Genomic DNA, 25,643 nt, shown 5'->3' with positions numbered 1-25,643 from the left:
GACCCCGTTTTTGTCGCTTGGCATCATGTCATCCGGCAAGAAATCGCGTCAATAACATCGCCAAAGCTAAAGGAAGCGCAACGTTTCTCTGAGCTGCAATCGACACTTTGTCTGAGAGTTAATGAATATACTGGCACACAAAACCAAGCAACAACCAAAAAAAAACACCAGTTCGGCTACAACGAAAAAAAAAACAAAAACAAATGCTATGGACAAACCAGTAGCCTGAACACACAAAAAAAATGACCACACCCGCATGGGAAGAAGTTAGCGTGCGCTTGGAGGCCGTCGACCGGCGCCAACCATGCTCAAACGCTTGTTAAATTCCTCGTCCTTGGCATCCTGATCGGTTTGCGCAAAAAAGTTTTGCACAATATCGCAGTTGGAGATGTGCGGTCGCATACTCAACATGCCCTGCATCATCAGAAGGAAATCATTCACATTCACATTGGATTCAAAAACGTTAGCAGTGGGTTCTGGATGCAAAGCCGAACAACCAAGCAACCAAGCAAAAAAAAAAAATCAAAAAAATTCAAGCGCCTACCTCGAGATACGCATTGATATCGCGCATCCGAACCTTGGCCACATCGCGCACGTGGCTGCGTCGGAATAGAATTTTGGGCGGGAAGCTGGGGAAGCTCTCCGTGGGGAAACGGGTTTCCAACTCGCGCTCCAGTCGCAAAAATTGGCTGTAGCGGCGATACACGACGAATCGCGCCGTCCCTCGCTCGACAGTCAGCTCGTACACCTATTGTTCATTTTGTTTTGTTGTTTTGGAAACGAGAAAAGTTGAGTTCAATAAGCCAGGAACACTCCAACCCGAAGCAAAATAAAGCGAGCAGCAAAAAACGCCGTACATAGTACTTTTCAGGATCGTGTCGCTTTTCAAAGTTGGAAATCCAGGCTCGGAGCGCGCCGCCATAAAAGTCGGACACGATTCTGAATCACAGCCAGACAGAACAAAGAATGAGAGTACAGTCCCAAAGAATTTCCTTTTCAGCACGGAGGCAAGAAACACGCTTCAAAATTTCCACCATACCTGTCACTCTGCTTGTTCAGCTCTTGAACAACACGCTCGACATATTTCTTGCCAAACTCACTCTTGAGGAAGCGCGGGAGAACCGAGGCCTCGATTTCGCCGTACACCCACCGTTGTGCATCGTCAAACATGGGCAACTCGGGCGCAGACATGCGCGCTTGAATCAGGGCCTTGATTGGCTCGGGGAACTGGACAAACAGCTCGGCGCCACTCATAATGTACTTGTGGTCGATCGACTTTGCGTAGAGCATGACATCGTCGAGATCGCCGTCAAAGTTTCGGAATTGCTCGACATCCAGCCAAAAGAAGAGGTTCTCGATGCAATACTCTGCGGCACAGTGCTTGATCAGCATGTCAATGCCAAAATCGTTGTGCAAGACTTGGTCGAGGTGGCAAGGACCGAGCGATGACGACGAGGCCGGAGGTTGGGCGGCAGTCATGGACGCCATGACAGCCGCTGGCAAGACATTTTGGGCGAGTGGATGTGTTTTCGATCTGGAACGCTCCTCGGCGACGAAGCGAAGGTCGTCGTTGCTGTCTTCATCCGTATTTCGATCGAGAGCTGCTCCAACCTCGGCGTACTGAGGCTCCGAGTTGCTCACAACATGCGCAGAGCTTGGTCGGGGAATGTAAGGGTTGTCCCTATCGTCGTTGTTGCTGTTGTTGCGGTTGCTGTGGTTGTTGGCGTGGCTGCTGTGCGCAGTGGGCGATGGCGGTACTTCAATCGTGGTTTGCATGCTGGGACTCCAGCGACGCTCAAACACGGCTTGGATGCAGTTGGGACAGCACGCTCCGCGCTGACGGCGGTAGAACTTGCTGAGGTTTGTGATGGGCTGGTTGCATTCGACGCACCGGAAGCAGTCGCGATGGTAGTTTTCACCAAAGGCACTCACATGATCTTTGACGATGGTGCGCGAGCAGGTGCGGCAGGAAGGGGAGCATGCGTTGCAGAGACACGCGTTATTAAGGATGAGAAATTCTGGCGAGGTGATTGGACGCGCGCATTTGCCACAGAGGAAGCAGTCCTGGTGATAGAGGCGGCCTTGGTACTGAAGCAACTTGCTGCCGGCGGTGAACGGCTTGGTGCACTTGGCGCAAACCACGGCGGTTGCAACTCCGTTGGTCGCACCAGTAGTCGGCGTGATGGGGGTGGCAGCAGCAGCAGCAGCAGCAGCAGCAGCAGCAGCAGCAGGCGGTGGCGACGCGTGACCTCCGAGCCCGCGCAGGTTGGGCGGCGGTAGCGGCGGGTGACTGGCTTGGGGGGTCGCAGCCACGGGAGAGGCCACGCGTGCAGGAGTTTGACTGCTTGCGAGTCGCTTGGCGTGACCAACAAGTTCCTTGCAGTGCTTGGCAAGCTGAATGAGGCACTCCACCAAAGAGGGCATGAATCGCTGTGTGCGCTCCGTCACGTCGTCCGTCGTCGCGCCACCGTTGGTGGGATCGCCGCCACCGTTCGCGCTCGCTGTTGCTCCTCCCAGCAAGGTCTTGAGCAGCGCCAGGAACTGCGACGCCGCGCTGTTGATTGCATCGCGCGAGATTCGGATTTCTGAAAATTAACACACGTCAAACAACAAAACAAAAACAAAAACACCAAAACAAAGAGTGAGTCAATCAGCAAATCCGATCGATTCAGAAGATCATGTCTGTCTGTCTGTCTGAGAAAGCACAAACCACATGATTCTCTCGAGACTGCAAGCAGCAGCATTGCTCAATGCGACATGACATGAACAATGAACAAGACATGCAAACAACCAACCCAAGAGTCGCACACCAGAGGAGGATGACCCCCTTTTGACTTTTGACTGGTGAGAATGCAAAGTTGAATGCAAAGTTGAATGCATTGGGAATGCGCAATGCAACTCCAGCCAAAATCTACATCTCTCTCTCCCTCTCCTGGTGCCTCTCTGCCTCCCTCCACTAGTTACTAGCTCACTGGAGAAACCCCCGCCCCGCCCTCTCCCCATTTGAAGCATTTGAAGAGGACCGCGCAGCCACGAATAAATATTGCCCAAAAGCCAAAAGCCAAAAAAAAAAAAAAAAAAAAAAAAAAAAGCCACGAAAAGTGAAGAAAATGGTACAGTGATCGGTGAAGAACAGTAGACAAAACAAAATAAAAAATAAAAACTCGACAACCCGAGACGACTAAACTCGCTCGCTAACCGACCTGCGACTTCCTGGTCTGGGACTGCGTGCTCGAGGGCGGTGACTGCCTGGACCAAGCCCTGGAACGCGGTGACGAGCTGCTTTGACGTCTGCACGACGGGCAGCTGGCGGACGACCGGGCGCGCGTTGCAGGCGGCGAGGAAGGCCGAGATGGCCCCTGCGACGGCGGATTCGTGCGCAACGAGCTGAGCGACAAAGCCCTCCATCTACTCTGGAGTCGAGTCAACGTGTGAGTGTGATGAGTAGTGTGATGAGTATGATGAGTGTGTGATGAGTGTGTGATGAGTTGTCTGGTTGTCGCTGGTGTTTGACTTTGACGATTTGGAAAAAAAAAAAAAAAAAAAGAGTGACAAACAAGGAAAGCAAACTTATAAAAAAAAAAAATAAAAAAAAAAAGATACAGCAAGTAGATTAACAAAGGAGGTTTACAGAAAACACAGACACACAGAGAGACACACACAGACACACAGACAGAGGGACTCGGAACTTCAAAGCGATGCTGACGAGATTGAGAAAAAACCGATTGAGAAAAGGGCACACAATCTGGATTCTGCAAGCACGAGATGATCCTCGAAAAGTAAGATCGGAGCACAGGGGTTGCTCTTAGGGCAATTGCTCCATTGCAGGTGCAGCGTTCGCCGACTCGTCAGGCGATGGAACACGCTGCGGGTAAAGACCACCAATGAAATCCCTGTTGCGTCGACGCAGTTCAAGAGTTGGTCGGCTTTGATTCATGCAAAAAAAAAAAAAAAAAACAATCCAACAACAACCAAAATGCCGAGCACGCTTACTTCAATGTGCCAATCGCGTGACTCGCAGCAGTTCCAGCGCGCGTCAAGAAGTTGGGATTGCTCAAACTGTTGCTGTCAGTTTCATTGTCAGATTGAATCGAGAGCTTGGACTTTCTTCTTTTAGAGATCAATCTTTACTGCGTGTCAGCTGGCGTCTTGTTCGTTTTGAGGGCCATTGCAATCTCCAGCGCCTTTGCATCGCCAATCTGGTTGCCCTCCAAACTGTCGATTCCGTTTCATCAATGAGCACTCCCGTTGCCCTCTGTTGGATCACCCGCATGCCTTACTAGAGCATCTTCACTGTCTTGTTCACTCTGAGCGCCTCAACAATCGCTTGTGCTCCAACATCGCCAATCTGATTCCCATCCAGACTGACCATCCCCTTCATCGGTGAGCACTTCTGAATCACCCACTCACATACATCAGTCAAAGTGAGATGCCATACCCGAGCTCGGCGACCGTCGTGTTCACTTTGAGTGCCTGTGCAATTGCCTCTGCTCCAGCGTCGCCAAGTTGATTCTCGTACAAACTGCCCATTCATCAGTGAGCATTCATACCGCTCTGCTGGATTACCCCCCCCTCACGTGCATCAGTCAAGGTGAGAGTCCTTACCCGAGCTCGGTTACCGTCTTGTTGACTTTGAGGGCCTCTGCAATCGCCTGCGCTCCAACATCGCCAATCCTGTTTTGGTGCAAACTATCCGTTCCCTCCAGCGGTGAGCGTTTTTGAAAGCGCTCTTGCGGAATGACCCACTCACACCCACCAGTTAAAGTGCAATGCTTTACCCTAGCGCCGTCACCGTCTGGTTTACTTGGAATGCCACAGCAATCGCCTGTGCTCCGGCGTCACCAATCTGGTTTTTGCCCAGACTGTCCGTCCCCTCCATAGTGAGCGCCTTTGAATCCCCCACTCACGCGCATCCGAAGGGAGCTTACCCGAGCTTCTTCACCGTCTTGTTCACTGTGATAGCCTCTGCAATCGCCTCGGCTCCAGCATCGCCAATCTGATTCTCATCAAGGCTGTCCATCCACTTCATCAGCGCACACTCTTATTGCCTTCTGCTGGATCATCCTCTTATGGGAAAGGAAACGACCTACCCGATTGAAATCACAATCTGGTTAACTTTGAGCGCCTCGGCGATCGCCTGCGCTCCTGCAACGTCAATCTGATTCATGCCCAAGCTGTCCGTGTCCTCCGTCAGTGAGCACTCTTAATGCCCCAATCACACACAATGGCCAAACAGACATTTTCCTACCCGACTTCAGTCACCGTCGTGTTGACTTTGAGTGCCGCCGCAATCGCCTGTGCTCCAAGGTCGCCAATCTGATTCTCATTCAGACTGTCCATCCTTCCAATAGTGAGCGCTCTGAATGCTCTTGTGCGGATTTCACCCACTCACAGACTTCTAGTCAAGCGAGAATTGCTTTACCCGAGCAGCATCACCGTCGTGTTCACTTCGAGTGCCGATGCAATTGCGTGCGCTCCAGCTTCGCCAATCTGACTCTGGGGAAGACTGTCCGTTCCCATCCATCGGTGAGCACGCTGAATGACGTCTGAAAAATAGCCCACCCACGTGCGTCAGCCACAACAGAAATGCCTTACTTGAGACAAATCAACTTGGTGTTTGCACTGAGCGCTTCAGCAACCGCCTGCGCACCAGCATCGCCAAACGGATTGCCGCCCAGACTGTCCATCCCCGCTCGGAGTGAGCATTCTTTAAGGTCACTTGCTGGACCACATACTCGCACACATCAGTACAAAATGAAACGACTTACAAAAGGTTAGTCAGCGTCGCGTTCACTTTGAGTGCTTCGGCAATTGCCTGCGCTCCTGCAACGTCAATCTGATTCATGCCCAAGCTGTCCGTGTCCTCCATCAGTGAGCACTCATAATGCCCCAATCACACGCAATGGTCAAACCGACATTTTCCTACCCGACTTCAGTCACCGTCGTGTTGACTTTGAGTGCCGCCGCAATCGCCAGAGCGCCAGCATCGCCAATCTGGTTTTCACTCAGACTGACCCGCGGTGAGCCCTTCTGAAATCACCCACTCGCATCCATCCGTCAAACGTGAGCTTCCTTACCCGAGCATAGCCACAGTCGAGTTCACTTTGAGAGCCTCTGCAATTGCTTGAGCGCCAACTTGGCCAATGTGATTCTTGCTCAAACTGCTCATTTGCCCCCCTTCCATCAGTGAGCCACTCTGGATAACCTCTGCTGAAATCACCCATTCAGATGTATCAGTCAAGATGATATGACTCACTAAATGTTCGTCAGCGTCGTGTTCACTTTGAGTGCTTCAGCGATTGCCTCTGCACCAGCATCGCCAATCTGATTTCGGCCCAGACTGTCCGTCCCCTCCCGTCCGTGAGAATTCGAAAACGCCTTCTTGCTAAATCTAAATCTCCCACCTCATATGCGCATCCGTAGGAAGGTGAGTTCAGGCTTACGCAAGCTTCTTCAGCGCCCTGTTCGCCTTGAGTGCCTCCGCTATTGCTTGAGCTCCAGCAGCGCCAATCTGATTCCCACCCAGGCTGCCCGTTCCATTCAGTGAGCCACTCTTCTGAATCACCCACTTTGATGCATCAGTGGCAGTACGATGCCTTTACTTGATCTCGGTCAGCGTCGTGTTGACTTTGAGTGCCGCGGCGATCGCCTGCGCGTCTGCATCGCCAATCTGCGCGCTGCTCATGCTGTCCTCCATTCTCGTCAGAACTCAAACACGCACACACAACTCGCGTTGACTTGCTTTCCAACAATCTCTTACTTGTGCGATCCACTCGCCTTCCTGACAAAGTCGTACAACTCGCGCTGCCGCAAATACGCGTTGAGCATGCTCCCAGCAGCAGCAGACGACATCGTACAAGAACAAAAACAAACAAAATCGAAACCGGAACAAAAAGGAAGACTGCGCGAGCGTGACGTCCGACGCGACTTTTTCCAGATTTGTGCGTTTGGTTTTGATTTCCCATGCTTTGTACTGTATGCTTGGTGAGCAAAAAAAAAAAAAAAAAAAAAAAAAAAGTGGCGTGAGAGATTTACTAGATCCGAGATGGAGATTTGCGATCGCGACGCACAATCGCTGACAAAAGACAAGAACAGCCAGCCGAACGAGCGAGAACAGCCAAACAACCTGACATCCCTGCATGATCAACAATCACCCACGCCGCGCCTCCGAAACATCGATTGAATGTGCATTCTATAAACGTGCGCAAAAGGCAGCTTGTCGTGAAGAGTGAGGGAGAGGGCTTGGTTCTCGTTCGCAGTAAATCGATTCTCCAATGATTGCTGTGAAACCAATGCACGCCAGCTCCCATCGTCAAGCATCCAACGAAGCAATGAGGCGACCAAAGGATGGGCGATCGTCAGCATCGTCCTCAAGACACTCGAGTGCGAGAGTGACAACCTCGCTGATGCTCTGGCGCTCGGCTTCGGTTGGTTTCAAGGCCGAGTCCAGCATCTCGATGGATTTTTGGTTTTTCACTGCTTTGCGCATGTCTGTTTTCAGTCTGGGACCAGGCTTGGCGGCGGTCACCAACTCGAGCAGAATCATGCCGAATGGGTAGACGTCTGTCTTGGTGGTCATTCTGCCCTCCAATAGGAACTCGGGACACATGTAAACAGCGGTACCTTGAACAGTCTGCGTGCGAAGGTAGCTCTTTTCATCGAGGTGTTGGGCAGCACGAACCAAGCCAAAATCAGACACTTTCGCATTAAGGTATGCGTCTAGCAGAACATTGTCCGTCTTGAGGTCGAGGTGGAACAGAACATGATCAGGGAACGCGGTTTGGACATAGTGCATGCCGCGGGAGACATCGGCAGCAATGCGGTGGCGTTGCGACCAGGTCAGCGGAGGCCTATCATTCTTGAGGCTGAGACGATCGCGAACAGAACCGTTTGGCATGAACTCGTACACCAGGCATCGCTCATCGCCTTGCTCAGCATACGACAGAATGGCAATAATGTTTGCGTGGCGGAATTTCGACAAAGAGTCCAGTTCAGATTTGAACTCGGCAGCGCCCTGCTTGGATTCGGCGGACAGCTTTTTGATGGCAACACGAGTGCCAGGCATAATGGCAGAGTACACGCGACCAAATGCTCCTTCGCCAATCAGTGAATCGGCAGCAAAATTGTTCGTCGCGGTGACAAGAGTTGCGAGAGAAACTGGCGGGATTGGTCCGTCAAAGTTCGATGAGGATCCAACGGGGGGTTCGTTGCGCTCAAATACGTCAATTCGATCAAGAGCTGACTTCAGATCGGAGCGAAGTTGCTGCAGCTCCTGGTCTTTGGTCGCGAGCTCCTGCTTGTTGGCCGCTAGCTCCTGGTCTTTGGCAGCCAGTTTGGAGCGCAATTGCTGAACCTCAGTTGCCGGATTTGCAGCGGCACGAGCTGCAATCTGAGCCAAGTCGGCAGGCGATGGTGCACGCTGGTTGTCAAGGCTCCTTCATAGAAACCCCAGTTTCGCCAAAAAGTGAACGGATTGTTGTTCGGACTTGCTTCATGCGAGTCCAATAAACACACAGAGTCTTACTCCAATTTACAAACGGTATTGCCTGTTTCGTTGAGTGCAGTGATTCCAGTGTTGGTCAGAAAGTTTTTTTTCAGCCTATTGTTGTTGGTCACGTCGTTAGATTGTCGTATGAGTCGAACGATCTTCAGAGTAGATCTCAAAACCATCAATATTTACTCAAGGCTAGTCAGCGTCTTGTTCACTTTGAGCGCTCCAACAATCGCCTGTCCTCCCACATCGGTCATTTGATTGTGCGACAGACTGCCCATCCCCTTCATCGGTGAGTTCTCTTCATACCCTCTGCTGAATTACCCACTTAAACAAGTGAGATGACCTACTAGAGCTTAGTCACCTTCGCGTTCACTTTGAGCGCTTCAGCAATCGCCTGTGCTCCAGCATCTCCGATCTGATTGACATCCAGACTGCTCCATTCCCTCCATCAGTGAGCACTCTAAATGCATCAGTAGCTCTGAGATGCCTTACTAGAGCACGGTCAGCGTCGTGTTCACTTTGAGTGCTTCAGTCATCGCCTGCGCTCCAGCATCTCCTATCTGATTGCCACCCAGACTGCTCCATTCCCTCCATCAGTGAGCACTCTAAATGCATCAGTAGCTCTGAGATGCCTTACGCGAGCTCAGCCAGCGTCGTGTTCACTTTGAGTGTCTCAGCAATCGCCTGTGCTCCAGCATCGCCAATCTGGTTGTTTTGCAGACTGCTCCATTTCCTCCATCAGTGAGCACTCTAAATGCATCAGTAGCTCTGAGATGCCTTACCCGAGCTCAGTCAGCGTCGTGTTCACTTTGAGTGACTCCACAATCGCCTGCGCTCCAGCATCGCCAATCTGGTTGTTTTGCAGACTGCTCCATTCCCGCCATCAGTGAGTCCCTCATATGCATCAGTAGTTCTGAGATGCCTTACAAAAGCATCGACACCGTCGTGTTCACTTTGAGCGCTTCAGCAATCGCCTGCGCTTCAGCGTCGCCAACCTCGCTCTTCTGCAGACTGTCCTCCGCTTCGTTAGCACACGCGATCGCACTGTTGCAATAGATTCGGCTTTTTCTTACTTGAGCACTCCACTCGCCTTCTTGACTTTATCATACAGCTTGCGCTGTTTCTGATTCATACTCTCATACGACATGTTGAAAATCAAAAAAAAAAAAAAAAAAAGGGACTGAGATTTGTGTGGTCCAATCTACATCTTCGGTGAGCAAAGGTGTGTCGAGGGACAAATAGGCATGCACTTGGACTTGTGTCCCTGTTTACAGTGAATCCGCGATCGTGGTTCTGAATCACTATAGTTAAAGTTTGCATGGTTGAAAATGCTGGATTTCAATGAACCTACTGCATTACGAAGCTCACTACACAACTGGTGCTCAAACTGACATCGAAAGAGAAGGAAGTGTGCAAACCGATCACAATGACATGTCGTCAAGGCCTGAAATTGCGCTTGTTTGCGCTCGAGACACGTTTTTTTGCTAGTGCGAGAAGCCAAACTTGCCACCGCTTTGCTGCGCTTGCGAATTAAACTTGCGGAGGCTTTCGTACTGCGATTGGAGATCGTTCATGGCTCGCTGTGATGCTGCGACTTGGGACGTGGACGCGCTGCCCGCGGCGGGCTTGGAGTGTGCTGCGGTAGCTGCCGCCTGCTTTCCCAGACCCATCAGACGCAAAAACTTTTCCTTTTGAGCGCCTCCGGCATCGCCTGAGAAGGTTGTGGTTTCCCACTGGTTTGCCGTAGCAGGCGCACGCAACGCACCGGCCTTGTTGTCGCTGTGCGCTGCTGCCTTGGCCTCGGATTTGTCCTTCTTGTCCTTTTTCTCCTTTTTCTCCTTCTTGTCCTTGTTCTCCTTCTTGTCCTTCTTGTCCTTCTTGTCCTTCTTGTCCTTCTTGTCCTTCTTTTCCTTCTTTTGCTGTTGCTTGCTGGGCTGCTCGTCGTCCGATGACGCTTCATCGCTCGAATCAACGTCCATCGGCTGCGGCTTGTGTCGTGCAACCTCGACCTGTGCACCAGCGGTGGCTTCATCATCGCCAGCATCATCACTGTCATTGTCATCATCAGCATCACTGTCTGAGCTGCTCGATTCACCATCTGCCTTGCGAGCAGCGGTCGATGACGCCTTGATCCTGTCCTTCTTCTTGTCCTTCTTGTCCTTCTTGTCCTTCTTCTCCTTCTTGTCCTTCTTCTCCTTCTTGTCCTTCTTGTCCTTCTTGCCCTTCTTGCCCTTGGCTGATGATGACGATGATGACGCATGGTCCTCGTCGTGATCGTCCGTTCGCGCCTTCTTTGCCTTGTGCTTTGCTCCTTCTCGCTCGTCTCGCTCGTCTCGCTCGTCCTCACTGTCGCTGTCGCTGTCACTATCGCTGTCTCGCGTGTGCTTGCGGCTCAGTCGCTCCTCATCGTGCTTGGTCTTGTGCTTGGCGTTGGTCTGCTCGCTGGCACCAGCATCACCATCACCGCGTGGCGTCGCCGCCTTCTTCGTCTTCCCTTCTTCAGATTCAGCAGCACGCGGACTCGTATGCTTGGCCATTGCTTGTTCTTGTTCTTGTTCTTGTTCTTGTTCTTGTTCTTGTTCTTGTTCTTGTAGTTGATTCAAAGTGTGTGGCCGAGCAACCTGCTGCTCAAAACAAAAAATGAGAACTGCTTTTCTGAGAAACAACGTCATAAGAGAATAAACAAACCAAACGAAACGAGACAGAGCTGCCTCATGCATCGGTTTTGTTCAAATGCAATAGCGTGCTGTGCGACGAGAGCAAAGTAGTACTGTAGGATAGGGTTAGAGGGAAGTTGTGGAAGTCCAGCAGTAAGTAAGCTCAAAGGCAAGGCCAGCCTTCAATCAGGCACAGCGAGGACCTTTCGCTGTCTCTCCCTCTTGATAGATGCATTGAGTCATGCTTCAGTCGTTATTTTCCGTTGTCTGAGCCTTTTTTTGATTCTGAGTTTCTCACTCTTTTACTCTCTCCCCTTCACTCTCATTCTCCCGCTCTTCTTCCACTCTTCTTCCACTCTTCTTCCACTCTGGTTCACACCAGCTCGGACTTTTTCTCTCCTCAATTCTGTCAAAATGCTGCTGCACCGCCCAACTGCTGCCTCTTCTGCAAGTCCGCCGCCGCCGCCGCCGTTGCAGGAGCAGCAGTGCCGACTCGTGCTCGCGGCCGCCTCTCCGCGCTGGGACGCGCTGTGCACGACTGGCGCCGACGTCCAGGCGCTCATCGACATTGCCGAGTCCGTCCAGCCAGCCTCAGCCTCAGCCTCATCCTCAGTCCCAGTCGCAGGACCAGGAGCGGCCGTCGGAGGTTGCGGCGGGGCATTCCAGGCCGCATTCAGCCGGCTCGTCGCTGCGCTCGGTCAGGGCAGTCAGGGCACGAGCATCATCAGGAATACCGCTCACGATGATGACAGCCATGATAGTCAAAGTAATGGCGACGTTGGCTCGGCAGTCCGTCGCAGCGACGAGTCCACCGCGACGACGCTCACGTTGGCCACCGCTGAGCAAGTCGTGCACCTCGCACTCTGCGTAAGACAGGCCACAACCGCCATCGAGCAGGCACTGCAAATCTACAAGTAGGACTTTTGTGCATCACATTCGGAATTTTTGGAATGGACTATTTCCCGGGCGTTTGCTGGCGTTTGGATACACTTTTGGTAACTGACTTGAAACTGACCCCCAACGTACTTGACGTTGTTATTACCTTGTAGGACGGATACAATCATGCTAAGCTTTAACGGCGGCAAGGATTGCATGGTCGTGTTGCACTTGCTCAATGCAGTGCTGCGAACACGGTGCGGACGTCACAACGCCGAAAACAGCAGGCATCTTCCGATTCCGGCAATCTATCTGTCCTTCCCAGATCAATTCCATGAAGTCGAGTCGTTTGTGCGAGAGGCCGCCCAGGAGTACGTCAGGACCGCCTTGTTCGGTTTTTTTGATTGATGCTCTCTGCCTTGTCTCATAACGCTTCCATCTCCACCTCCGCTCTTTTGGCAGCTACTCGATGGACTTGTTCACAATCGACGGCTCGATCAAGGCCGGTCTCACGGAACTCTCAAAGCAACGGCCGCAAGTTCGCGCCATTTTTGCCGGGACGAGGCGAACGGATCCGTTTTCGGGTACAGTTCCTCGCCGTGTTTTTGGGTTTGCTTGTTTGTTCGTTTCTCTTGCCCCCCCCCCTCTTGGCTGGCTCTGTTGGGCTCACTGTCGAACTGTCTTTTCCTTCGACAAATACCTCAGCCTCGCTCGAGACGTGCACACCAACAGACCCGGACTGGCCGCAGTTTATGCGCATCAACCCAATCCTGGATTGGAGCTACGCGGACGTGTGGCTGTTTCTTCGAGCCTTCCGAGTGCCTTACTGCCACCTTTATGATTTGGGGTATGTGCATTCGGGCTTCTGTTTGGTGGATGTGAAATACTCGGCCAACTCATTCTCTGTCCGCTGCTGCTGGCTGTGCTTTTGACAGATACACATCCCTCGGTGGAAGATCAACCACTAGCCCAAATCCAGCGCTTCTTCGTGCCGGAACACAATCTCCGCCGCGCTTCTCGCCCGCATACTTGCTCCAGGATGGAAGCAAGGAGCGCGATGGTCGGCGGCCTTCGCTGCAGCCGCAGTCGCCACAACAATCGTCTCGGCCATCGGCACAGAGCAGTCTGTAGCTGTATTCATTTGTACATTTATTCTTATGCAAAACAAGCAAGGGGAGCAGCAGGAAGACAACCTCGTTGTTCGTGAAACAGCCAACGAGTTGCGAATCTTGTTGAACATTTCAGTCTTGTTGGTGATTGCTTCTCGTTCCAAGCTGCAAATTCCACGTATACAACACCAGTGCTACTGTGAATGGCATGTGTGAACTTGTGCGTGTTTGCTGTTGGCTTGTGATAACGAGGGATGCAATCCTGACCAATGATAACTGTTCTCGTGCAAAAAGCTCACGAATCCGTCGTAACAGTCCGACTCTAATGTGCAAACTTGACTGCTCTCATAACAGTCCGACTTTAATGTGCAAATTTGACTGCGCTCAACCCGAGATCAACCCCCAGACGTGGAGGAAAGAGCGCAATAACCCAACACCCAATGCCACAACGAAAACTTTGTGCGCTCTCGGTTCAACCGGTTCTATTGAGCCAACAGCGCGATTTTCCATCCCCAAAAAGGGTGTGCATGTACATTTCGATGGACGGCTGATCTGACAGAGGATGTTTTCAATCACCATGGACTGATGAGGTTGGCCGTCGCCCATGTCGGATGACCCAGACTCGCTCGAGCTGCAGCCCATAGCGCGCTTCCCTGCACTACTTGCATGTAAGCTTCCTGATGCTGCTTCATCATGATGTGGGAGGAGGAAGCGGGACCGTTGTGCTGTCCGCTGCGATCGCACTCGCCTTCTGCAAACGATCAACCAGCTCGTTTCGAACAAGTTGCGCCAGCGCATCTTGGAAGGCGACGCTTTCAAGAATAGTAGTAACCCAGCCTCGCACTGGTTTTTCCGGATCTGAAACGAGCCGAAACGGACTCGCCGATTCGCTACGACGAAACTCCAGCACGCCAGCTTTTTTGGGACCACCCGTGAACCCAGCGAGGGCAACCAGGACCATCTTGCCAAGGTTGGGTAAGCGGTCGACAGGCACGAGAAAGACGCGATTCTGACTTTGTGAGAGCCACACCTGGTCACGCGCACAGGCTAAACATTGCTGAATCTCAGCGGTAACTTCGCCATGCACGCTTCCTGCATCGGGCATCTTGAGTTGTTGTGCCAACGACACCTTCTTTTTCTGCTTGAGTATGGCAAGTGCTTCCTCGGCGAACTCGCGGGCGGCTGTCGCGGCGGGGTTGGCTTTATCCGGGCGAGTCGCCTTGCCGCCAAACATTTCCCATTGATACCCGTTGGTTTTGGCCGCATTCGTGTTAAAGGACATCCAGATTGAGGCACTGGTTTCGCTCTCGACGTTGACAAAGACGACGAACGCCGCTCGGTGCTCGACCTCTTGCCTTGTCGTTTCCATTGCAAAACCTGTTGACAAAACAAAAGACTGTGTTCATCCGCTCGTTTTTGGAACAATGAAAAAAAAATACATTCAAGAAAGGTTTGACACATACTAAAAGCACGCAAAAAGCCACCATAACAAGTGAATAGAGAAGTAAGAGCGTTGGAAGTGAAAGTGGGAACAAAAACTGGTCTGGCTTTTTGTTTTGGTTTGTTTTTTTTTGTTTTGTTCTTTTGGTTTGTTCTTTTGGTTTGTTTTTGGGTCATCATCGCCGGCCGCCAGACTTGAGATAGCTCGGTGGTTGGGCAGCTGGTGCTGGCTTGGGTCGGATCTCATCGGGACGGACACTGTGAAGCAATAGATGGGGGCGTTGATTTGACGCGCCATCGATTCCCTATTGTCAAACCAAACCAAATCAGTCACTCGGACAACCCTTTCCCTCTAGCAATTCTAGCAATTCGTCGACCAAGCTCAGTGCACTTACTCGCGACCAATCGTAGCTGACGGCATAGGCAAACACGTTGCCAGCACCGTTGAAAGAGCTGCAGGGAATGGGCTGGTTGGCCCGGTTGAAGGGCTTGAGACGCTGTCGGCTGTCCTTGTCCCAGAAAAAGAAGCAGCCGTCCGAGCCAGTCGTGGCGAACGTGCCATAAGTCGGGTGGAAGACAATGCTATTCACTGCGTACACATCGTCGCGAGTCTGGCCGTCGTTCAAGCGACCTTCGTTCAAGCGATGGCACTTGAATGAGAAGTTTCGTCTGTCGAATCGCGCCCAAATCACCAAGTCAGCAACAACAGAAAACAGCGAAAATTAACCAGCGGCAAATCCAAATAGACGCAAAGTGACGCAACTTGTCGTCGGCAGCAAACTCTGGATAGTTGACAGCCACGCGGCCTTCGATCGAGCCAATGGCGTAGCCGTTTGCTTGAGGGAAGACGGCGACGCAACGAGTTTGGTACTTGAGAGACGTCTCTTGCCGCTGGAAAACGCGGAAATCAAGCGACGAAACAAAAAAAAAAAAAAAGCAGAGGCAATGTTAGCGACCGAAAGGTGTACGTTTTATGACTGCATGCAGCGAAAGGCGGGTGCTTTCTATTTTTTTACCCAGTCAGCGGAAGGCTGGCGCAAATCAATCAAGTTAACATGGCGGTCGGCAGTGGCAACAACGGCCATGGGGTAGACGGCATCGGCCGCGTACACACGCTCCGCCAGTTGCAGTTGATTGATGCAATTGGGCGACCGCAAATCCCAGAACTAGCGACAAATCATCCAACAAAACAAAGGCACCCCGGAAATGAGACGACGAAAAAATTGCGTGCGTTTCATGTTTGCTCTTCCGACGCTCACCTTGACCATGCGGTCCCAGCCACAAGACATGAGCAATCCAGGCTCGGTCAGATAACGAATGGTTTTGATCGGTTGATCGTGCTAACAGCAGGAAGACAAATCATGACGCCAATGAGGAACGATGCCGACAAGCAAGCGCCAACAACAAGCAAGCGCCAACGAAGGTTTCATCCATCACGTACCATGGCTACTGGCATTGACTGGCCGGTACCAAGATCGAACATGTGTGTTTGTTTGTTGCAGCCAGCGGCGAAAACCTTGCTGCAATCCTGGAATGGTCAAACGAATCATCGTGAGACAGTTGGGTTTGTTTGTACTCTGGATCATTGAGAGGGCACGGCTGGCAATTGTGATGATGATGGCAATCACAACACCCAAACGTGCAATGCTTCGTATGACGTTCGAGTTGTTCCGATTGCACACACTCCAATGCACAATGCACAAATGCACACTGTGTGCGTTTTCCATTGCAAAATCCATCGATTTCGCCCCCTTTCCCCCCGCAGCTCCAAGTGCAGCAAAATCGCACGGAGCACCAATGTCGCCAGCAGCACATGACATGATGATGGATTGCCCGAGCGCACTCGCAGCGATGGTGGCAGTTAGTTCAGCAGCTCAGCTCGTCCCTATCTTACCGCGTGCCATGCAACGTCGAGGACGGGCGCGTCCATCGGGAAGACCATCTTCTGCTCGCTCTGGCCAGACATCGGATCCACATTGTAGACGCGGGTCTGTTGATGATGAGGGCGGTGCGGTGGGGGGAGAGGGGGCAGGGGGCAGGGTTTGAGAGGGGACAGAACGCAAAAGCGAGAGTTAGTGAGCAAAACAGTATGAGCAACAACAGTGGGGAAAAGGTAACCACGCTCCCTGAATATTAGTAAGGCGAAACTGCGCTTTTATCCGTTCTTTGGATCTCTCTCTCTCTGCCCTCTCTCTCTTTTTCCCTCTCCCGCTGGTCTCCCGCTGGTCTCCCGCTGGTCGCGCGCGCGCTTCCACTCACCGTTTGATCCCAGGCGCCGACAACGAGGTAGTCCAGCGTGTCGCTGGGGCAGAAGCGCATCGACGAAACGCTGTCGTCCGGCGCATTGGCCATCTCCAAGTCGTTGTTGGGGTTGTGCGGCGGTCCAACTGCTGCCTGAGCCATCGTAACACAAGGAGGAAAAGGGGGAAAAGGGGAAAAGGGGAAGGGTGAGGGAAGAAGAGGAGTTGGGGGATTGGCGGAAAGAGGAGGAGGATGGGTGTGGTTTCTGAGAAAGAAAGAAAAAAGACTGAGTGACCATCTATCTTTGGAAGGAGGGGGAAATACTGCACGCTGCGATTCACAGGTGGTCCAGCAACAGCTCAATGGGAGAGGGTTAGGGTTAGGGTTGGGGGTTTAGGGTTAGGGTTGAAGGCATCCTACTACAGTAGTATGGAGGCAAGCATTGGGCATTGAAGAGAGTTTTTGCTTTTGGCGTGCAACTTTGTTTTCGTTTCTTCTTTTTGAACTCTTTTTGCTCGTTTTTTTGGTTTTTCACTCTATTTAGTTTGTGTTTTTTGTTTTTTGTGATCTCAGATTCTGAGATTTCAATTCCACGAAAATGCAGGCGCACCGCCCAGCCGTCCGCTTCCGCCGCCCCGCCGCCCGGCCTGCCTCCGCATCCGCATCCGCATCCGCATCCACACCCGCTGCCTCATCCTCGTCGTCGCCCTCTGCGCTCATTCAGGCGCGGTGGCCCATCCAACCACTCCGCCGCACGTGCGAGCAGCACTACTCGTCCTCGTCCTCGTCCTCGTCCTTCGCTGCTGCCGAGTTTACTGCTCCAAGCAATCCCAGCAGGCAGCAGCCGAATCCACCACCACCACCACCACCACCACCACTGCGGAAGCGCGCCCGGGTGGCTGCGGCCCGTGATGCTCTGCCGCCTGGCGTTGCCGCGCCGCTCCTCGACGACGCGGACGTCTCCAGCGACGACGAGTACGACTATGCAGGATCGCTCAGGCCGTTCAGGGTGTTTGGCAAACTCGCCGACGACCTGAAGAGCGCAAAGTCGTCGGCCGCGTCGTCGTCCAAGCCAGGCAGCCGCGGCGCAGTTGCAGCTGCTCAGAATCAAGATACTGCTGCTGCAAATGCTGAAAAGCAAGATCAGGACAAGGACAAGGCCAAGGAGGACCAGAGTAGTCAAGATCACAATGCCACCGATGATGCCGCTGCTGCCAATCTCACCAAGCCAGTCGTAGCGCAACAACTGCTCGACCCTGCCGACAAGGCATTCATGGAAGCGCTACTGTCTGCGCCACAGTCCCTCAACAGCGAGTTTCATGCAAGCGCAGTCCCGTATAGCAGAGCAATGTCGTTTCCTGCGCCGTTGCACCGAGAGGGCGTCCGCTCGAGGGCGTTGGCCGTGATTTTGCGCGGCGACGCTCGAAATGTGCTCCAGCCGCTCATCTACCCGCCCACAGACAAGCCAACAGCGACCGGTGCCAAACTTCGCCGCGTCCTGCCCTTCGAAACTATCATCAATCTCATTGCCGCCGTGCACGAACACGAGCTCCTCACCACGGATTCGCCCGCCGTCTGCCTGCCGTCGCTCCAAACCCTGCTTCGCACGGACGACGAGCAAGACCTGGTTCCGACGCTTCGGGGAATCACAACTTCGCTCCCTCAGCTTCGTCAGACTGGCATTGAGACGTTGCAAAACTGGCAACGACTCATGATGATGTGCAATCCTGCATGCCCCCTTCAGCCCATGGCAGACCACTTTGACTGGCCCAAGCATCTTACTGAATTGAGCTCCTTGGAGAAGGCGCGGCAGCGAATTCTCGCAGACAATGCCTGGAACCTCGCGATAGATCATCACGAGCGAGTCCGCTTGGCATTTTGGGAGAAGGCCACCGCCGCGCTCCTGTCCTCGCCGTACGTTGATGCAAAGCTCGACGAGCACCTGCGCATTCTCAGTGTCAATCTTCATACGCGAAAAGTGGAGGACCGAATGCGCCCCATTTACGCTGCTCGCCATGCCCTCCAGCATGCCCTCCAGCAAGCCGACCTCGCTCGAGACCCACCTTCTGCCGAGAACGAGCCCGTTGCTGAGCCCGTTGCTGAGCCCGTTAACGAGCATGTTCATGAGCGTATTGTCATGGCTGTCGAAGAAGACTCTGACTCGGATGCATGGGAAGACGAGGACGAGGACGGCGCCGAGGCTGCGGACGACGACGACGACGACGACGAGGACGCCGAGGCTGCGGACGACGACGAGGATGACGATGCTTGGGAAGATGACGATGTGGACGGCGACGAAGAAGAAGTGCTTGCAGCTCCCCATGCTCCGACCAGAGGTCGATATTCTGGGCTTTCAACATCTTACGATAGTTCTTTGCGCGCGCCTCGCATTGACGCAACCAGCAGCTTCGACCCAGACAACCTGGCCGCGGGCTTCGCTCCGGCCTTCAACAAGCCGTTGCACCCTCGTTTCCTCACAAAGTGGCCGCAGTCTAAAGCGCACCTCGATCCTGTCTTTCAGCTGCTCGGCCCTCTCTTGCTGCAAACACAAACGGCAGCGTTACTGTCGGAGCACGATAGGAACGATCACAATGTGACCACCCTCGTGCTGATGGGGGTTCTCGGAGCCAACGCGTGCCCGCCGCGGACCTTCATTTCGCTGGTGCATCAAGCTGCGCAGGACATCCATGGCCAATCGGTCTTTGATCGGCATTTGAACCGCTTTGTGCAGGCGCAAGTCTTTTTGGAAGAGCGATTTGTCCGCAACACACTCATTCCGCCAGCCCTGAACGGCATTCGAAAGTCTGCCATGCAAAATCCACTGCGTTACGTTGACGAGCAGCCTTCCGGGTCGGCACCAGTCACCGCCTACGGCGGCCATGACCAGGTGGCTTGCAGCGTTGCCACCGGATTTCTGACTGGAATTGCCGGTCTTGAGCAGCAAGAGGTCATTCTCGTTCTCGGCTTTGACCGAATCACGCCGCTCTTTGTGTTCCCCAACGCCGAGGTTTGTTCCCGCTTTTTTTTGTTCTTTCACTTCTTGCATCCTTTCTTTGTTTTTGTTTTGTTTGAAGTTGCTTGCTGTTTGCGAGAAGCGAGAGGGGGCAAGTGACGCAGTGTATCCTCTTTGTACTGCCGCCAGAGGATTGAATTTGCGCTCACTGCCGTGCCTTGATTGTCTTCAGATTGAATTTCCTTCACCCAACAACTCGGTCGATGTCAAGAATCACGAACAATTCTTGCACGAAGCGATCGATCGTGCAAGTGCTGCTCCTGCTCCCCTACCGCCTCGGCCTTTAAGCATGCCTTCAATTCATACTCCGAAGCTCTTGACGCAAATTTGCAACCCTCGTTCGCTGATGGGGCCCACAGGGCCAGTTCGACCCGCTATGGAGCCAGTTCCGTCCGTGCCAGGTTATTTTGACGAGTGGACCCTCGCCGATTTGACGAACGGTCAACTCGATCAGGCGTTTGGAGTGTGCTTCAAGGCTGGATACATTGCCCTTGGATTTGATGCAGGCGTGGTCATTCTGCTTCGTCCGACAACCCGGCATAGGTATGTTCCCATTCCATTCCGGTGATTTCGTTTTTAGCTGCGATTTGCTCACTCCCGGGTGTGTATGTGTGTGTGTGTGATGGTTTGCTTCATCATTCGTCTGGTTGCTCGGTATCCGGCATGAACACAAACGTGCTGGCAGGCTTTCGTACGGGGTTGTTGCAAACCTGCAACTTGAGCAACTCGAGATGGTGAATGCAATCGATCTCGTGCCGATCTCGGATACTTCGCTCACGTTGTACTTGGCACTGAATGCGCGTTGCATTTGCATTACGACCATTCAACTTGGCGAACCGCCCGTCCACCGTTACATTCACGGATTTGCTGGACGCGTCAACCACGTCGCTGTCAGTCCCAACGGCCAACACCTGGCCGTGTGTTGCGATTCGTTGGATGGGTACCTGCTCGACATGGCAAACCTGCCCACTCGCGTCTCTTCCCGCGATCAGTTGACCACGCGTAAGTAACTTTTTGCTTGCTTGCTTGGCAATCGACGTGTTGTGTCCGTGTGTGCGAGAAACATTTTGTTTTCCGCAGCTGCACTGCTCTCGTGTTCCGTGGTTGGTTTTTAAAAGTGTGCTCACTCGGGGCTCACCACAGCTCGAGCCGTCAAAGAGAGGAGAGCGGATAGGATCGATTCGTGCATGTACCAAGCATGGAGCAAGAGTTCCAAGTATCTTGCACTGTCTTCCGACACCCACAACTGCGCTATGGTGTGGAATGCCGAGACTCGAACTCTGGTCGAGCTTGGTGAAGCAACAGGTACTGCGCAATTTCGCGTACTGCACGATTTCAAGTGTATGGGGCTTTTTGTAGCCGAGCACTTTTTGTTTTTGCTAACAGTGAAGCAAATCAGGTCCTGTCCTCGCCCTTGCGTTCTCTCCGTTGGATGACAACATTCTTGCATATGCTGAAAAGCAGTCGGTGGTCCATTTGCTCAACGTTGAGACCGGTGCGCATCAACTGATTTCGCTGTTTGGCCATTCCATCACGGGTTTGGCCTTCACCTCTCGTGCCGACCTGTGCATTTGTAAGTGGTGTGGGGTTTTTTTTCTGTTTTGTTCTGCAGCCGCGATTGACTGCTTCGAGAATCTATGGGATGAATTTATTGACACAATTCGCTCGTTTCGCTTTTGCCAATGGACAGCCACGGCTTCGGATCTGATTGTTTATCGGCGCCACACCATCCCCACGCTCGCCGAGTTGTGCATGCAACGGGTTCGCGAGCACTCTCGGCAACAGGGACTCTCGCGCCACCAACTGGAATCGCTTTGGGCTGACCTCCAGTTGATTCCGACTGACGTGCACGACAATTTGGTCGCCGCCGGTCCCGCTCTCTTCAAGCCATATCCTCTGGCGACGCGTGTTGAGCTTCCCAGGGTTTGGTGGGCGTAGAGTTTTGCCCCCTTGTGTGCTGGGTTTCAATGTTTAACAAAAAAAACATGATCACAGACCCACCCCGTGTTCATTCCGCTTGTTTTGTCATCTTTGTTTATTTGTGGGCATGACAACAAGAGTAACAAGAGTGGGGTTTGACCGATGGATTGCATCTTCCATTGAAGAATCCCCACCGCGTTACAACGACCGCTCAAAAACATGCAGTTTGGCCGAGCGGGCACGAGGGTTGCGGTGGATTTCGTGCTCGCTGGGGCCAATCGCTTTGTGCAACACAGTCAGTGGTAGTGCGCGCGACGTGGGGAAGTGAGTGGGGTCGTTGTTGCTCTGCATCTGTTCAAATTCCTGCAGTTTCTGGGCGAGAAACCGATCGTTTAGCGAAATGTGACGCGGGCGAGAACTGTCCGCTGAACGTGCGTTGGATGCTGCTGGTGCATCTTCGTCAAGACTCCGCACGGAATCAGCAGCTAGAATGGCGGTGGGGCTTTGCAAAAAACGTCGCAGTGCAGTTGTTTCGGCGCCTTGAAAAGTAATCACGGCAAGTCTGCCGCCAGGACGCAGAAGGGCGATGGCCTGACCCAACCCTGCCCGAAGCTCTGATATTTCGTCATTCACAAACACACGAAGGGCTTGAAATACTTGGCGAGCAGGGTCTTTGACTTTTCGGCCTTGAAAGCGAAACGCGCCAGGTTTGTCCAGGGCAGGATTCTGGCGAGGCTGGGGAGCTTGCCGACTGTCAGGAGCATCTGGCTCGTCCAGCGACAAACCAGAGTCTTGAAGGTCGTCGTCCAGCATCTGTGAGAGCACGGTTGGAGACTGGCTGCGCTGAGACTGCAAGTACGCTTTGATCTTGTCCCAGTGGAGTTGCCACTCCTTGTACTCTGCTTCCGAAAAGACTGCCCTGCGTGCAATATCCGCCAGCTGCAGCGTTGATTGGATTGGGGTTGTTTTGCGTGTTCGGACGATGGCATCCGCAATCGCACGTGCCTTTGGGAGCTCACCATACAGCCGGAGAATGTGTGTGAGTTCTTCACAACGCAGTGTTGCCAGTACGGTGGCTGCTGTTGGGATGGCTGCGAGCTCAAACGCCGTGCCGGCCCCCATCCGCATGTCCAAAGGACCGTCGCAGAGAAACGAAAATCCGCGCGTGGCATCGTCCACCTGCGTGCTGCAAAACCCGATATCCATCAGAATGCCGTCGACTGATCCGGGCTGTATGCCTTGGTCTGCCACCAGTTGCCGCATCTGGGAGAAGGACCCTTGCAACGGACGAAAACGCGAGCTATGAAACAACGAATTGGTCTGGCCAAGCTGCTCGGCCCGTTGAATGGCATCCGGATCGCGGTCGATCGCAAATAGAGTAGTGTTTGGTGGAGCATGCCGCAACAATGCTGCAGAATGCCCGCCCGCCCCAAACGTCGCGTCAAGGAGAATGAGAGGAGGTCGAGTTGGAGCGAGCGACGATTGCGGCAAGCCCGATTCCTGGGGTTTGGCCGTGGGTGCCTGGGTTTTGAGCTCGCCCAGAGTATCAGTAAGACTGCTGCTTGCTTTTGAGTGAGATGCGAGCTGGATCACATCCGGTTGTGATCCTGCCTGCGGCTGGACTGTGGCCAAGCTGACAAATGGATCAACGACACTGTGGCTGACCGCGCCAACCGCCGCCTTCGACGCCGCCGCCGCCGCAGCGGAAGAGGTTTGCATAGCAGCAAGTGTTCCTGGCAGAAGCGCATCGACGACGCGGTGGATGAGCACTGGCAGATGGAGCTGAGCGAGCGGCGACGCGTCCAGCATGGCATCGAACGCAGCGTCATTCGCGGCCTCGCTGGCGGCCAGCCTGTCATCAGCATAGCTGTGACGATCGCCAGCATGACTGTGATGATCATCGCTCTGGTCACTACTTGGATTGGTGCTTGGCCTGTTCAGCTCGACCGTGGATCTGTCTGCCTGAAGCTGAACAAGCTGCTTCTTGGCGCGGTAGCTTGACTTGGAGCGCATCGAGCATCGCAGGGCATTGCATGATGACGAGATGGCCAGGCGACCTGCACGCGCGATCGGGACTGCTGCGGCGGTGGGCAGGCGGGCGAGCCAGCAGCGTGTTGCTGTTGACATGTCTGAGAAAACAAGTGGGGAAGGCAACAACAAACAGAAACAGCAAACAAACAAAAACAAAAACAAATAAAAGTTGCTCAGACAGAACTGAACTCACAAGTTCAATTGGATTTCATTGCTGTATTTGCAGTTCACTGTCTGACTGGACAGCAACGCAGTCGGACATGCAGGATACAGCTGGGACTCGTTCGCACGGATACACGCTACCTGACAAGACGAAAGCCAACCGACTGAAACCGAAACATCACTGGAAATGTCAAAATGGTGCATTCAGAAAAGAAAATTACAGCCGAGCCATCAATAGGACAAAACAGCACAGCAATGACGAGCGAAAAGTATTCAAGCTCGGAACCTCAAAGAGAACAGCAAAGGCCGAGAAAAGTCGGGCAAAACTGAACAGCATGATTGGAGAGGAAAAAGTGACAGTTAACGCTTGCCCCATCCAAACAGACCCTTGACCGTTCCAAACACGCCTTCGGCTGGGGCCGCTGTTTGTTCGGTGGTGGGCTGCGCCGGCGCCTGCTGCTGCTGCTGCTGCTGCTGCTGCTGCTGTGCGGCTTGCGGCTGTTTGGGCTGTGGGGCGGCCTTGGCAGCCGGCTTCTTCGAGGCAGCACGATGGCTGAGAGATGGCAACGTAACTGCATTGAGGGCCAGATCAAAGAACAAGGGCTTGCCGGCAACGACTCCGAAATCCGGCGGGAAGGTGATGATGTTTGGCTTTTTGCTGTGCAGGGACGGATCTTGCAGGTAGATATCAAGGCGATCGGTAAGCGGCTAACGTTCGCGTCGCCAGACAAAACAATCAGGGTCCAACAAGTAGGCGCAGAAGAGAGAAGCAAAGTCAGCACAACAAGAATCAAGAAGCAAAGCAAAAATTTTCCCCACTACTACCACCACCTCCCCTAATACCACCACCAACCACCACCATCTCGTGCGGACTTGCCTTGGCAGTAATGGCAGCAAGATCGGCTTCGGACAGAGCATCGTCCGCGACAACTGCGGACTTGCCTTGGCAGTAATGGCAGCAAGATCGGCTTCGGACAGAGCATCGTCCGCGACAACGGTCGATTAGCGCATCAATGTCATCCTGTTGGCGAATGGAGAAATGAAACGTAGAGGTAAAAGGGTCAAAAGCCAACCATGCGTGTCATCCTGTTGGCGAATGGAGAAATGAAACGTAGAGGTAAAAGGGTCAAAAGCCAACCATGCGTGTCAGACGTTGCAGTTTGTGGTTTGTTTTTTTGTTTTTTTTGTTTTTCAGCAAAGCAAGCCTTACATGGAACTGGCCAGAATTGGCGCACTGCTCAAAGTGAGCCACGGCGTTGGCGCGATGGCTACTTGAGCGATCGTACAGGGCAATCGCTTCGCGCCATTGGGACATGTGCAAATACGACTCGGCCACGTAGAAGCAGCGGAAGGTCTTAAAGTACAGCGTCCGAGCAGCCAGCTCCTTGGTGAACTCGGGGTCGTTGTCAAGGCCTCCCAGCTCGTTCATGTCGGCCAAGTTTTGCAGAATAATGTCGTACAGACGAACAATGTCGTCGGGGCGCGTTGGCTTGGACGCGGCATCGTGCACAGCGACCGTTGCTGAGGCAGCAGCTTCAGTTTCAGCCGGAAGACGTTCTTTGGCGGCCGCAATCAAGATGAGGTTGCGCTCGATCGTTCGGCTCAATTTTTGATACGAAATGTAGGCCAGTAAGAAGCGGAGGGTGTCGGCCAAAGCCTCAGACTTTTGAGCGCCCTTCTTGTCGTCTAAAAATTGTCCC

General features: G+C 53.1%; 9 protein-coding genes across 9 annotated transcripts; 2 read left to right on the top strand and 7 right to left on the bottom strand.

The window, feature by feature from the left end:
* Positions 1–111: 111 nt before the first annotated feature.
* CAOG_03950 (hypothetical protein) lies at positions 112–3,524 on the bottom strand. The gene is made up of 5 exons (XM_004363621.2): positions 3,204–3,524; positions 1,040–2,585; positions 858–939; positions 545–748; positions 112–414 (listed from the first exon to the last, which is right to left on the bottom strand). Exons 1-5 carry the CDS (start codon positions 3,406–3,408, stop codon positions 268–270), a joined length of 2,184 nt encoding a protein of 727 aa, XP_004363678.2. The 5' UTR covers positions 3,409–3,524; the 3' UTR covers positions 112–267.
* A 281-nt stretch (positions 3,525–3,805) lies between these two features.
* On the bottom strand, positions 3,806–6,852 carry CAOG_03949 (hypothetical protein; the record flags this gene model as incomplete). The annotated part of the gene is made up of 19 exons (XM_004363620.1): positions 3,806–3,893; positions 3,994–4,065; positions 4,132–4,215; positions 4,281–4,364; positions 4,439–4,522; positions 4,606–4,689; positions 4,779–4,862; positions 4,929–5,012; positions 5,091–5,174; positions 5,249–5,332; positions 5,423–5,506; positions 5,596–5,679; positions 5,769–5,852; positions 5,927–6,030; positions 6,104–6,161; positions 6,257–6,340; positions 6,444–6,527; positions 6,603–6,686; positions 6,761–6,852. The coding sequence occupies 19 exons, from the start codon at positions 6,850–6,852 to the stop codon at positions 3,806–3,808; spliced, it is 1,590 nt and encodes a 529-aa protein (XP_004363677.1).
* Positions 6,853–7,017: 165 nt separating this feature from the next.
* Positions 7,018–9,641, bottom strand: CAOG_03948 (connexin 32; the record flags this gene model as incomplete). The annotated part of the gene is made up of 8 exons (XM_004363619.2): positions 7,018–8,435; positions 8,525–8,599; positions 8,681–8,764; positions 8,987–9,070; positions 9,132–9,215; positions 9,277–9,360; positions 9,434–9,505; positions 9,568–9,641. The coding sequence occupies 8 exons, from the start codon at positions 9,639–9,641 to the stop codon at positions 7,313–7,315; spliced, it is 1,680 nt and encodes a 559-aa protein (XP_004363676.2). The 3' UTR covers positions 7,018–7,312.
* A 337-nt stretch (positions 9,642–9,978) lies between these two features.
* On the bottom strand, positions 9,979–11,031 carry CAOG_08743 (hypothetical protein; the record flags this gene model as incomplete). The annotated part of the gene is made up of 1 exon (XM_011272061.1): positions 9,979–11,031. The coding sequence occupies one exon, from the start codon at positions 11,029–11,031 to the stop codon at positions 9,979–9,981; it is 1,053 nt and encodes a 350-aa protein (XP_011270363.1).
* Positions 11,032–11,411: 380 nt separating this feature from the next.
* On the top strand, positions 11,412–13,443 carry CAOG_03947 (flavin adenine dinucleotide synthetase). Its single transcript, XM_004363618.2, has 5 exons — positions 11,412–12,065; positions 12,201–12,398; positions 12,490–12,611; positions 12,733–12,874; positions 12,963–13,443. Exons 1-5 carry the CDS (start codon positions 11,566–11,568, stop codon positions 13,156–13,158), a joined length of 1,158 nt encoding a protein of 385 aa, XP_004363675.1. The 5' UTR covers positions 11,412–11,565; the 3' UTR covers positions 13,159–13,443.
* A 158-nt stretch (positions 13,444–13,601) lies between these two features.
* CAOG_03946 (hypothetical protein) lies at positions 13,602–14,519 on the bottom strand. The gene has a single exon (XM_004363617.2). It carries the CDS (start codon positions 14,503–14,505, stop codon positions 13,828–13,830), a length of 678 nt encoding a protein of 225 aa, XP_004363674.1. The 5' UTR covers positions 14,506–14,519; the 3' UTR covers positions 13,602–13,827.
* Positions 14,520–14,550: 31 nt separating this feature from the next.
* On the bottom strand, positions 14,551–17,103 carry CAOG_03945 (hypothetical protein). The gene is made up of 8 exons (XM_004363616.2): positions 16,836–17,103; positions 16,471–16,566; positions 16,018–16,104; positions 15,836–15,916; positions 15,593–15,742; positions 15,340–15,467; positions 14,972–15,245; positions 14,551–14,881 (listed from the first exon to the last, which is right to left on the bottom strand). The coding sequence occupies exons 1-8, from the start codon at positions 16,977–16,979 to the stop codon at positions 14,753–14,755; spliced, it is 1,089 nt and encodes a 362-aa protein (XP_004363673.1). The 5' UTR covers positions 16,980–17,103; the 3' UTR covers positions 14,551–14,752.
* A 312-nt stretch (positions 17,104–17,415) lies between these two features.
* On the top strand, positions 17,416–21,768 carry CAOG_03944 (hypothetical protein; the record flags this gene model as incomplete). Its single annotated transcript, XM_004363615.2, has 6 exons — positions 17,416–19,824; positions 20,003–20,373; positions 20,516–20,832; positions 20,974–21,135; positions 21,230–21,403; positions 21,521–21,768. 6 exons carry the CDS (start codon positions 17,416–17,418, stop codon positions 21,766–21,768), a joined length of 3,681 nt encoding a protein of 1,226 aa, XP_004363672.2.
* Positions 21,769–21,851: 83 nt separating this feature from the next.
* Positions 21,852–24,006, bottom strand: CAOG_03943 (methyltransferase). Its single transcript, XM_004363614.2, has one exon. It carries the CDS (start codon positions 23,875–23,877, stop codon positions 21,949–21,951), a length of 1,929 nt encoding a protein of 642 aa, XP_004363671.2. The 5' UTR covers positions 23,878–24,006; the 3' UTR covers positions 21,852–21,948.
* Positions 24,007–25,643: the final 1,637 nt, after the last annotated feature.

This window comes from Capsaspora owczarzaki (genome assembly GCF_000151315.2).
Source record: "Capsaspora owczarzaki ATCC 30864 unplaced genomic scaffold supercont2.5, whole genome shotgun sequence".
NCBI classification, from domain to species: Eukaryota; class Filasterea; order Ministeriida; family Capsasporidae; genus Capsaspora; species Capsaspora owczarzaki.
The sequence above is the reverse complement of the archived record's forward strand: the minus strand, read 5'-3'. Positions and strand labels throughout refer to the sequence as shown.